General features: G+C 43.9%; 1 protein-coding gene across 6 annotated transcripts in view; it reads left to right on the top strand.

Annotated features, from left to right (window-relative positions):
- Positions 1–12,558, top strand: part of ALS2CL (ALS2 C-terminal like) — a 56,476-nt gene that overhangs the window by 10,787 nt on the left and 33,131 nt on the right. For 3 of the 6 annotated variants that reach the window (XM_054060713.1, XM_009556110.2, XM_054060714.1), the window contains exons 2-3: positions 10,479–10,587; positions 11,428–11,620. In XM_054060713.1, coding sequence (XP_053916688.1) covers positions 10,479–10,587; positions 11,428–11,620 — 302 coding nt within the window. Of the gene's footprint in view, positions 1–9,898; positions 10,077–10,104; positions 10,310–10,478; positions 10,588–11,427; positions 11,621–12,558 lie in introns of those variants that run through there. The other 3 variants (XM_054060716.1, XM_054060712.1, XM_054060715.1) reach the window with 2 other exon arrangements.

The raw sequence follows: 12,558 nt of genomic DNA, 5'->3' as shown, positions 1-12,558 counted from the left end.
GGATTAAAAGCACCTCAGTGAACTGTGATGTCTCGGAATGATGATCAGAGGTTAGGAAGCACTGGCAACTCTTTGTAGGTCTGTCCTGCCTTCAGTGGCTTGTAATTTGTGGTCCAAGAGCACCTCAAGGGTTTAATGAAACCTAGAAGCTTCCTACTACACTCAGTCTTTGGTAAAGACCTTGAGCACTAGGGAAGAGAGGCAGAAAAACTTGACAGTTCTTCAGTTGGGGTTGTTGTTAACGTTCCTGGACACAAGCGAGTTAAAGGGACTGAAACAGAAAGTGGAGAAATTCTGGGTGGAGAGATTAAGCTAATCCAAGCAAGTCTTCCTTCCTCCATTCTTGTTCTTTTGTACAGACTTCAGCCCTGCCCTATTTCTGGGAAGGATACCAGGGATGCTATGAAGTGCTTAAGGCTTGCACGGGTCACTGGTAGGGCAGATCTGGGAGGGTTTTGAAGTGGCATTTTGCAGTGATGTGTTGTTAGCGTTTGGACATTGCCTCTAGCATAAGCAGACATCCGTGAGATGGGAAGAGAGGCAAGTAGTGGTGTCAAAAGGCAAAGCAGCTAGAGGATAGGTTCAGAGCCTCACTTGTGAACATTTGGTGGAGCCAGCCATCTCAAATGTTGCATCTTGAAATTGCACAGACTCATTCCTGGATGTAGAGTGAGACGACTTTATTCTCAACCTGGCTCTTTTTATATTTTTCTTATACAAATCATATAGTAACTAAAAAACTTATGTCCAATCACAATTGTTAGTGTATACCTACAAACCAAACAACTAACAGATCATGCATTGATCATGTGCCTATTTACTGTCAGCGTAATGGTTTGGTACTTTCCCACTGCTATCAACAGGCAAGGCAAAAGCTAGCAGTTACGTATTTTGAAACGCTTATCTAAACAAAGTTACAATGCTCTATGCACTTCGTTGTGTGTAGGAAAATCTTGCTTTCTCATCCCATGGTTTTGTTCCATCAAGCACAACAATGTCCTTCTCACAAGGCCACTCTTGCTCCACTGACATATTTGAGCTTGCTCTGGAAACTCCCATGCTCAAAAGTGGCTGTTGCCACAATTTTGTGATGACTTTCTCTCTTTTAGCATAAAGGAGGTGAAATCGTTTATGGTCCTACTCAAGTTCTGGAGATCCTGAGTGGAAAGGATGGTTCAGGGGGATAGCATTACTGTACATTGAACTCCATCTCATTTGTGAAGCAGTTCTCCTATCGGCCTTCCTATTGTCCCAAGTCACAACTCTCTGATATGGTGTGTGCCTCTGGGTTGGTTTCCAGGCTGTAATTCAGGTATTCGGGGTCTGTCTCAAAACTGCTTTGGTGTAGATGGTAACACATATTCTAAACCCCAGATGTGTAGTGCTCTCTCATTTTTCTCACTTTCTGAGGGCATGCTGAAATCCCATTTGATGCGGAAAAGAAGGGTAGGCATTTTTGGAGCATGGGGCTAAGGGAGTATGAGGCTAAGTATTAGTCCAAGTTATTTCGTGTTGCATATGAGTTGCTGGGCCAAAATATTTATGCTTCTGCAAGCGTAAGCTGCTTGCAAGTGATAACCATTATGATAATGGGAGCTAAAAGGCTATAGGGGATCAAACCGCTAATTAAACATCATCTTGCCTGTGGCCCTTATCGTACTTGCCTTCCTATTTTCAAAGGCTGAATGATATTCTTAATTGTGGCGAGAGTGATCTCTAGTCTGAGCTGTCAACAAGTAAAGGATCTTATTTGAGGTGTTGAATTCTGAAGCTATTGGAGAGAGACCAGGTATGGCCAAAGGTCCACTCATCTCACTTATTAAATTAAGCTTCTCTTGTGCCTCCTTGTTGGTTACAAACAGAGTCTGAGGTGGGTAATTCAGCCTTCAGACACTAAGAAAGGGCAGATGGATTTAGTGCTTTTGAAGTCAACTAGTTGGTTGTTTCTTTTTTATTGGGCTCAGGAGGGAATTCCCTAAGAAGGGGACTTGAACTTCACTTTGGGTTTGGGGAAGAAAGAAGAAAAGCTGAGTCAGATAAGGTTTATGCAAAGCTTTTGCAGGAAAAAAAAAGATAAATATATTCCATAGCTCCCCGTTCTTCCTGGTTTTTTGTGGTAAAGATGGAAGAATAACAAAAGTTGGGGAGGGGGAGGGGGAGAAGAAAAAAGAAGAGGGTTTCCTTGCTCTGAAAAATACAGCCTCAGTGCTCTCTGAAGAGACTACTGAATGCTTGTTTGACCCTTTTTAAGCTCCTGACCACATACTGCTATCCTAAATTGGCTGTGATTTTAACATTGGAGATGTTTTGACAGCCTTGCACTGTCTCTTTGTTCAGTGCTTGAGGTCCTGCCAGGCAGGTGAACAAAAACAATTGTATTACTGCTGACTTTATGCATCGGCATCAAGCCGGGCTACCTTACCTTTTCACAATGCAGAAAAACATGCCTAGAGAAGAACAGCACAAAAACTGGAAAGGGTTGTACTGATATTCATATACACATGTTCCTCCATGTGTGCTTCTTGCCTTCTCAGGAACGTTGTGGAGTTGGTGCATTCGTTTTTATTAGCTTTTGATTGACCTTTTCGTCCACCAGTTGTTTTTGAACACAGGTATTGCGTTCTTATAGTGACAACAGGCTCATGTGGCAGTGAGTTCTGTGGATTAATTAGATGTGGTGAGGTTGGATGTCCTGCTGCTTGTCCTGAGCTGGCTCCGTCACTCAAGGGTAGAAGTGGTTGTATGCAGTGCTCCAGATGTTTGCTGTGTGGTCTCATCTCTGGACTAACAGAAAGACTGAGGGTCTTGTGTTCAGGATAGAAGTTTTGAGGTGTTTGTTAATTTTCTCATGGTTTTAGACCACATGGTGCACTGTGCCCACCTACTTACATTGCTGTCCCGCTCAGCAGCTTCCCCTGGTAATGAAAATGTTGAACCAGACTTGGTTCACATGGCTGCATTGACTCGCTCCCTGGATCCCATGCTAGAGCCAAATCCAAGTAACTGCTACTTCTGTTGTCCTCCTCCTCTTTTTTTATGCTGCTAAGGGCTGTCTTGGGGTTTTATTGTCTTTCTGCCCTGTTTATCCCCAATTCCCTCTTCTCTTGTTCATTGTGTGTTTCTGTCTGTTTATGAGGTGGCTCCAGTAAATTGAACGCTAATTCATCTTGAGCCATGATGATCTGAGGCTTGACAACAGCAGAGTCTGAATGAAAGAATTTGCTCCAGTGTGTTAGTGTTGGTTAAACAAAGCCTGGAATTGTTTTTCCACATGACAGAACGGTCTTTGTGCCAGCCTGAATGCAGACTCAGCTGGAGCACGATGTGTGAAAGGGGTGGTTGTCATTTGGAAACACAATTAAGATGCATGAGGATATTTTTGCCCCTAGAGAAAAGCAACAAAGGTTGGGACAGAAAGAGGAGCAAGTTCTCTGCATTGTCCACCAGAATTTGTCCCCATGGCATAAGAAGATCCAGAGTTTATGGACTCTGAGCTGGTGGTGCTGATTGAATGAGAGGATCCCACCCTGCTTGTGGTATGTTTGTGATGGTACGTTTAATTATGCAGGGGAACGGATTCAGGTTAAAAAAGTAGTCTGGCAAAGAAGGCTAAGATCTCCATGGTCCAAGCTCAAACACATCTCTCCCCCTTCTACCCCTTAAAACCAACCTTCAATGTTAATCCATTTTCTCCCCCCAAAAAAATCCCTATTCTTGTTCATATTAATTATGATTATACAGACATTGAGCTGACCAAGGGGAGGAAACACCTACTTAGGGCTGTGTTCATTCTGATTTTAGGTCCCAAGATTTCTCTATTGCACCACACACAGCAATGTGATGTAAAGTGCTGGCCTGTATTAATCCAGTCTAACAATAGAAATTTAATAAGTTTATCTGTTAATTGCTGAGGTGAAAACTCACTACTGGCAGATTTTGTGCAGAGCTGTGTATTATTCCACCCCGTAACACACATCTTTAGAGCTGTGCACTGCTTGGGGAAAGACATAGTGCTGACACCAAGAGTGAGTGAATGGTTAACAGCGGGGGAGGATTTGTGAGTCCTTCTGGGCATCTAGAAGACAGTCTGGCAAGAAGAGAGTTTTAGATTTCAAATACTTCAGATTGCATCTTCCTGCAAAGTGGAGGGGCATTCACCAGTCCCAGTGTAAGTACCCGTGCTTTATATTGCATTCTCAGACAGTTTTAGGTGCTTTAGTTAGAAGCACCACCATTATCGGCATGAAAGAAAGTGGCCTAGAGAGTGAAAAGCAATATCTGAGGAAGAGTTTCAGTTTTACCCTGACAGAGAAGTGTCTTTAGTAGCACTTCACTTCAATTTGGAATGCTTTTATTTACTTCTGACCTAAAGCTTGAATTAAAGCAGCTTTAACCTTGCCTCTGCAGTGATGCTGACCTCACTTGAGACAGAAGCTGTAGTAGGAAGACTCCTCTTCAGCAGTAGGTCAGCAATAACTTAACTGCCTCTCAAAGGGCAGGAAAGGGAAAACTTGGCCTGTTTGAGGGCTGTACGTGACAGTGGTGGACTGGACTTGCTTCCAAGGCAGACAGTAGCAGGCAGATCATAGAATCATTTGGTTGGAAAAGACCTTTGAGATCAAGTTCAACTCTACTTGTCCACTACTAAACCACAGCCCTGTGCAGCTTGTCTACCCGTCTTTTAAATCCCTCCAGGGATGGTGACTCGACCACTTCCCTGGGCAGCCTCTGCCAGTCCCTGAGAACCTTTTCAAGTGAAGAAATTTTTCCTGGTGTCTAATCTGAACTTCCCCTGGTGCAACTGGAGGCCACTTCTTCTTGTCCTATTGCTCATCGCCTGGGAAAAGAAACCAACATCCACCTTGTTACAACCTCCTTTCAGGCAGTTGTAGATAGTGATAAGGTCTTCCCTCAGCCTCCTTTTCTCCAGGCTAAATAGGCTCAGTTCCCTCGGCCGTCTCTCATAACTCTTGTTCTCCAGCTCCTTTGCCTTTGTCTGGATGTGCTCCAGCCCTCTAATGTCCTGTTGTAGTGAGAGTCCTAAAACTGAACCCAGGATCTGAGGTGTGACCTCACCAGTGCTGAGTACAGGGGAAGGATGACTTCCCTGGCCCTGCTGTCCACACTGTTTCTGATTCAAGCTAGGATGCTGTTGGCTGCCTTGGCCACCTGGGCCACTGTTGGCTCATGTTCAGCTGCTGTCAACTAAGATGCCTAGATCCTTCTCTGCCAAGCAGCTTTTCAGCCACTCTTCCCTAAACATGTAGCGCTGCATGGGGTTGTTTTGTCCCAGCTGCAAGAACCCAGCACTTGGCCTTGTTGAACCTCATCCTGTTGGTTGCAGCTCGTTGATTCATTCAGATCATGAATGCAAGGATGGATGAGATGACTGTAAAGGCACAATGCCCTTCTTCATGGCTGTGGAGGGGAGGGGCTACAGCGAACATGGCCATGGCATTTACATTCCAGGTGGTTTAGTATTAAAATGCCCTGAGCAATCCCTAAACCCAGCATAGTTCATGACAGGATTCTTCCATGTGAGAAATGCTTTTGTTGACTGATAATCCTGACTTCAGTGTAGAGGGGGATTCACAAGAGGAAGATGGAAAATGAGTAGTCCATCTGTGAATGTCCAGTTTGTTCCTGAATGTACGTGAGCTGATAAGATTGTCTGACTAGATATATGTTTCCATCAGAGCCTTTGTGTCACGTCTGAAATCTATGAGGCTTTCCAGACATTTTCATGGTGGAAGAGCTGCCTAAGACCTACAGACTCCAAAGTATAAAGGGATTCTATGCAAAGCTTAGCATTTCACCAAAATGGCTTTTTGCTTGGTTTCCTACCTGTTCCACACACCCTCTTGACAATTACCTGAAAATGGGTATAACAACCTGTGATGTCTCCTCAAGACATGCATTTCCTTGCTGAAATGTGCATTTAGCAGCTTTGGACAGGCCCTATTGAGGATAAATGTTCGTCCAGGTGACCTGCGCTGCTCCCATCTGTTGGATGCTCAGTAACCACTTAGGTTGGTGTTATCTCCTGTATGACCCCTCCTTCTGTCCCTATTGCCTTGGAGGACAGTTCAAACATGTGATGAGCCACAGAGATCTGGTGACTCTTACAGAAGTTGTTTCTCAAGGTCTTTTTCCTGTTTCTATGTGAATTCTACTATGTGTTCCTTCTCCAATTACAAACCTGTGCAGTATGGCTTCCTTGTACTTTCATTTAGGGAGAATAAACAGAGGCATTCTTCCAGGGAGATCTTGTTCCTCAGGGGAGCCTGAAGCAGGCTGATGGCTTGCTGGTGGAAGTCTCCACCTTCAAAGGCTGTAGACTTTCTGATTTTGCATGTAAAACCAGATGCTCTCATGGTATGTACAGCTAGCGGACCATTTGGAGGTGCATCTTCTTTAATTCTGGCCATCAGGAGGGCACCATCTTCAAAAGTCTTGACTCCCTAGCAGTAGAGCCATCCACATAGAGCAAACCAAACTCTTGTGAACAGGTTTTAGAGTGGCTCTGCTCAAGGTTGCCTTGCCCAGAATTACAAAACCACTGTGTCGCATGAAAGCTGTGTTCAAGCCAGAAGAAGACACCATGTGACAGCCTTAGCTTTCTGCTTGACGCTCCCATCACCCAGTGGCACTGCAGTTTGCATACAATTTTTCAAGCATGTGAACGCACAATGTGACATCCATGTGCCCTTGGATAGTCCTGATTGTTTCCTTTGTCCTCTGTGGTTGAGCCAGTGTTGTTCTTGTTCACTAAGTGATGAGCTTCAAATCTTCTTTGCCTCGCTGGGCTGGAATAAGTGTGTGAATGCTGTTCTTGCAGAACTGATGGGGAAAGCCTGGAAGAGGTGGCTGAAACTCACACTTACCTTATCGGGTGATGTGATGTGGCAACTTAGGTCTTTTCGTGGTGCCGGAAGGGCTGTTTTGAAAGCTGACTGGTGTTGCTTGCCAAATGATACCTGACTGTCATGTTCAGGCTGGAAGTAGCCCGAAAAGTTTCCCAGGAAGGATAAGAAAATGATTGCTAAACAGAAAAAACAACACAAAACCCAAAACAAAACACAATATTAACTCTATCAGATGAAAATGGAAAAGACTATCCAAATGCTTCTGAGTTTTGCAGAGTCAGCTTGGATGTCTCTACAGTATTGCTCATTGAGGGGTTTCTCAGCCCACATAGTGCACCATGGGAATGCTTTAAGGTCATCCCCATAATGTCTGAGCTCAGGTCTTCATGTGTAATAGACCCTCAATGAACCAGGACTGAGGAGAAGGTAGAGGGACCAGATGTTAATTGGAAGGGGCGATGCTGCATCCAGATCGGTAGGTCCGCCTCAGACACATGTAGTTCTTCCAAGTGACCATTACAGAAGTAACCAAATAACACTTAGGCTGGGGCAGCGATGTTCCTGTGGCATTATGTATGAGTTCTTTGGCCCTGAGGAGGTTCCTCATCCTCCTACCGCTTGTGGCCTATCATGGTCCTGTGGAGCAAAGCTGTGGGTTTCTGCACCCTTGGTTTGAGTAATTCAGTTTACATGAAGCCATCTTTACATGATGGATAGTTGCCTTCTGGTTGTTTTGGTAAGAGAAGACTAATGTTGGCATCTAGTACTCATTCTTTTTATTTTGCACAGGATTTTCTTGCAGAATTAAACAAGGACAAGGTAGAGGACAAGTCCCTCTCACGGAGAAATCCAAAATGATGAAGCCGTCTTTCCTTCCTTTCCAAAAAAATAGACAAAAATGTCTTAAAAAATATAAAGAAAACTCACCAGACTGTTGTTCAGTGACCCTAAGACCCCACTGACTGCACGCTGTTCTGTTGAAGCATTTGAAAATGAAATGTGGTCACGTATGCATCTTGATTTCACTCACTGATTAAGCAAGCTACTTAGAAAGAAATTTCTAACAAGCTTGAGTGCTCTCTAGGACCTGTGAGAAGTGACTTTATCTATGTGTCTGCAAGACAGAGGATTAAGTAATGGCAAAAAAAAGCTTTTAGATCTGTCCTGTCCTGTTGGTGCTGTGGGCTGAGAGCTGCCTGACTGCTGTTTTGTTTTGCTTTTTTCCTGGCTCCTTTTCCTTCCCCGGGAGGGGCCAGGAGGAGATTAGGGTCCAGCTTTTTGACCTGTTTGCACACCTAGAGCTTTCCTCTGGGATGAATTGCTAGCGTTGCTGCAAAAAATAGCTTTCTGGTTATGCAGACCTTGATGTATGAAAGCTTGCAAACTAATGAGATTAGGGAACTTATTAAAGTTTTCCATTTTTCAGACAAATGAAATTTAAGGAGGAGTGATTACTAAAGAGAAAACATTGTCATCCATCTGTGCATTCCATTATGTCTGAATCCGAACAATTACTTAAAACCAGGACAGCTAACCATTCAAACTACAAAACATCCCTTGTTCTACACCACCATTTTAGCCCAAGCTCCAGGATGACTTGGAAAGGGAGTTCCAAAGAAGCGTTTAGTGACTTTAGGGAGCTTAAACTCTTATTTAGCAAGGAATCCACCCATATGTGAAGCTTAAAGACTAGATGTTCCCACCTAATGTAGTCACCCCACCCAGATGACCTTTTTACAGTCCATGCTGATATGCTTGATTTATTTCTTCCCATAAAGTATGAAGTAGGGTGAGGCTTCTGTGTCTAACTTCCCAACATCTCAACACAACAGAAAGAAACTCGCCAGTTGCTTGTAGTAATCAGGGTAGAGGTTCTAGGTGTCTTAGAATATGCCATTAGGAGACAGACCAAGTTCAGTTCTTCCTAAGGACACTGTAAAGACTTAATTAGTTAATTAACTAGAATCATAGAATGGTTGAGGTTAGAAGCAACCATGAAGATCATCAATTCCAACCCCTGCAGAGTAAGCAAGGACATCTTCAACTCAATGAGGTTGCCCAGAGCCCCATCCAACTTGACCCTGAAGGTTTCCAGGCATGGGGCATCCACAACTTCTCTGGGGAACCTCTGCTAGTGTCTCACCACCTTCAGTGTAAAAATTTTTTTCCCAATAACTAGTCTAAACCTCTCCACTTTTAGTTTAAAACCTTTAACCCTTGTTCTATTGCTACAGGCCCTGCTAAAAGTTTTTTTTCCCATTTTACTTTTAAGCCCCCTTTAAATATTGAAAGGCAACAATAAGGTCTCCTCAGTCTTCTCTTCTTTAGGCTGAACAACCCCAACTCTCTCAGCCCCTCTTGACAGGGGAGGTGTTCCAGGCCTTTGATCATTTTTGTAGCTCTCAAATAAATTCGGTCTAGCTTCATAGCCAAGTCATTATGGCATAACTTATACATAGCTAGATTCTCCTTACCCACCAAAACAGCATGACTATATTCAAGCTACCAATTTCAAATGGTCCCTAGGCTATGCCTAAGAATGCTCCGGGAGAGGAACTCGTTGGCATGCATCAAAGCTGTGCCAAAGTCTATGCCACCGATTTAGCAAGGTAAATCTTTGCAGCATAATGCCATATCCTTGTTTGTTGACTATTTGTAACATAGCCTTTAAATATGCACGGCAGCCAGGCTAAAGATAAATGTGGACGCAGTCCTTTGAGTTTGCTGGCTTCCTTCACAAAGTTGAAAGAATCTCAGGTTTGCATTTTTGGCACAAATTAGTAATATGTAGTATTACTAATATTAGTAATATCATCTGATTCTGCTTATAGTATCTCCACCTGGCCTTTTTCCAGAGCAGATTCTTATGACATGCTATTAGCTGGCTGCGTTCACTTCCTCTGATACATTTCTTTTGGGAGGTAAGGCTGGGAAGGAGGAAGCCACTGGAGTTTGCTCACATCAGTTTGATGCCTTTTTTTTTTTTTTTTTAAAGTGCTGCCCACTTCCACTTTAGGCAAGATTTCCTTGTTGATGCAGCAGTTGTGACTTATCACGAGCCATGCAGTGTCCTACTCAGGAAGGAGTAACAGCCGATCTCTGTTCTTCTGGAGGCTTGGGTGTTTGAACATGGCTGGTGCAGCTCTCCAACTCCGTACAATTGCTTTTAATGCCAGAAGGTGTAGACTGAGGCACCTGGGCAGAAAAGTGGTGAGAGATATTGGAAGAAATACTCTGCTTTATCCTTTGCTGCCTTGTACTTCTTCTGGGAGAATGAATCTGGCACTAAACAGGGTTGACATATAACAAGAAGCTTAGGGTATTTACAGTGATGTGGAAGAGATACTGTGGCCCACTTGAGAATATCTTCAGTTTTGGACATCAGGAAAATTTGCCACTGCTTTGGTAGTGTTCTGTGACACCAGATCCTGTTGAGCTCTCTGGTATTTATTTTCTCTTCTAATGTTTTCAAATGTTTTTGGGGGGACAGCAATTACATCTGACTGTGCTATGAAGAGCAGGAAAGGCTGAGTGTTTGCAATGAGAACTGAAGCCTTGATAGGTGGATACACTTGCAAGGGAGTTTATATGTGCCTTTTGTGTTGTATCCAGGACATGTGCACAGCTGAAGCAACTGCATCTCTGCTCCAAGTGGAGGAAACTTTCTCAGCATGCCTGGCACGGATAGATGCCCTCATCCTCAAGCCTCTGCTCCAGGCAGGTAGGTCAGAGAAGGCTACTTTTTTGTTTGTAGTTCTAGCCTTGAGTCACTGGCACATCTGTGAAGGGATTTGTAATTGAAACTCCATGGCTGACTACTTGCTGGAGGCTGGTTTGCTGGAGTAAGTGGCATGTAGAAATGGCTCATTTAAGATAATGAGCTCTTAAGGATTGCTATGGCCTTTCATTTAAGCCTAGGACTGCTGTTGCTGTTGTTTTTAGAGTTTAGTCCAGATTCTAACCAGTGTCAGCCTGTACACCTGCTCCAAGGCTTGTTTCTAGCGCGATGCATGGATATCCAAAATGCATCTCACACATACAACCCCTAAACTGTGCCAATTCTACCTTCCTACTCTCAATTCATGGTCATACCCATCTTTGGAAGTAAAATTTGTGGGTGCAGGTTCTGAGCTGGCAATAAATCAGAGCAGTTCCACTGAAATAACAGATCCACATAAATATTTAAAAGCCTGTCTGGCCAAAAGTGGTGTGACTGGATTAGGCCTGTAGGGTGGCTCCTTCTTATGTCACCAGCTTTTTGTTCTAGCCTTCGAGGAGACCAGGAACCGTCCTTTGGGCCAAAGGGAGAAAATTTTCCTCCGGTGCTTATGTCTGAGCCGGGGCTGACCACATGCCCCACGAGAATGTGAAGGATAAAGCCCATACAAATACTCAGAGGGACACAACCTTCCTTAATCATCATCCCCTTCCTCCCTGGTGTTGTTTTCCTCGAAGAATGTATGTACTTCATGCTGAGTATTAGATGTAGACAATGTTTTCCACAAGATTCCTTGGAGTCAAGGCTTTCTGATAGCCTTTTCCTCCCATCTTTTCCTCAAAGAGCCTAGTGACCAGAAGGGAAAGGAAAACTTTAAGCTCTTCCTGCTCCTGAATGATCGATTTCAAGCTCTCTGGAACCTCACAGAAGAAAATTACCGGACTCTGAAACAGAAATGCAGCACCTCTGAGTCATTCTGCATCCAAGACTTTTACACTATCTGGAAAAGAGACCTGTATCTAAGCCTCTACATCCAGTAAGTACAGAAGCATTTTGGAGTAGTGTAAGGGACCAAACTTATCTATTAACCGCCAGGTCAGTGCAATCAATCTGTGTATTTTATTTGTTCAGTCCTGTCAATAGTGTTTAGTCATTGGGTCAGTGAAGAATTCACATTCAGTGCTCAGGATAAATGCTACACAATATACTGTCCATGCGGACAGCATAATAGACTTCTTTGTAGCTGTGAATATGATTTCTCTTGAAAGTATATGTTTTTTAATACACCTTAAAAATGGGAAGGAGAATTTATGCCTGAGGAATTTATGAGAGCAAAGCATGGGCTGTCGTCAGGAACAGAAATGTGTGAACAAGCAGGTTTAAAGGACTCATAGGGATGAGGAGAGGAAGACGTCACCGGAGACAGTTCATATTATGTGTTTCTGCCACATTTTTATGCTTTTGATAGTGGAGTCCTTGGTACAGGAAGGGCATAGATCCGTTGGAGAGAGTCCAGAGGAGGCCACAAAGATGCTCAGAGGGCTTGAGGACCTCCCAGATGAGGACGGGCTGAGACAGTTGAGGTTGTTCAGCCTAGAGAAGAGAAGGCTCCACAGAGACCTTAGAGCAGCTTCCAGTACTTCCAGGAAAGCTGAGGAGAGGTTCTTTAATGGGGAGTGTAGTAACAGGATGAGGGAGAAATGTTTTTAAGGTGAAAGAGGGGAGATTTTTATTAGATCTTAAAAAGAAATTTTTTCCTGGGAAGGTGGTGAGGCCCTGGCCCAGGTTGCTGAGAGAAGTCAAGGCTGCCCCATCCCTGGAGGTGTTCAAGGCCAGGTTGGATGGGGTCTTGGGCAGCCTGATCCAGTGGGAGGAGTCCCTGCCCATGGCAGGGGGGATTGGAACTGGATGATCTTTAAGGTCCCTTCCAATCAAAACCATTCTATGATTCTATGATACGATAATAAGTGATGG

The sequence above is a fragment of the Cuculus canorus genome, chromosome 2 (genome assembly GCF_017976375.1).
Source record: "Cuculus canorus isolate bCucCan1 chromosome 2, bCucCan1.pri, whole genome shotgun sequence".
NCBI classification, from domain to species: Eukaryota; Metazoa; Chordata; class Aves; order Cuculiformes; family Cuculidae; genus Cuculus; species Cuculus canorus.
Note: the sequence above shows the minus strand (reverse complement) of the source record. Positions and strands in the feature narration are given on the sequence as shown.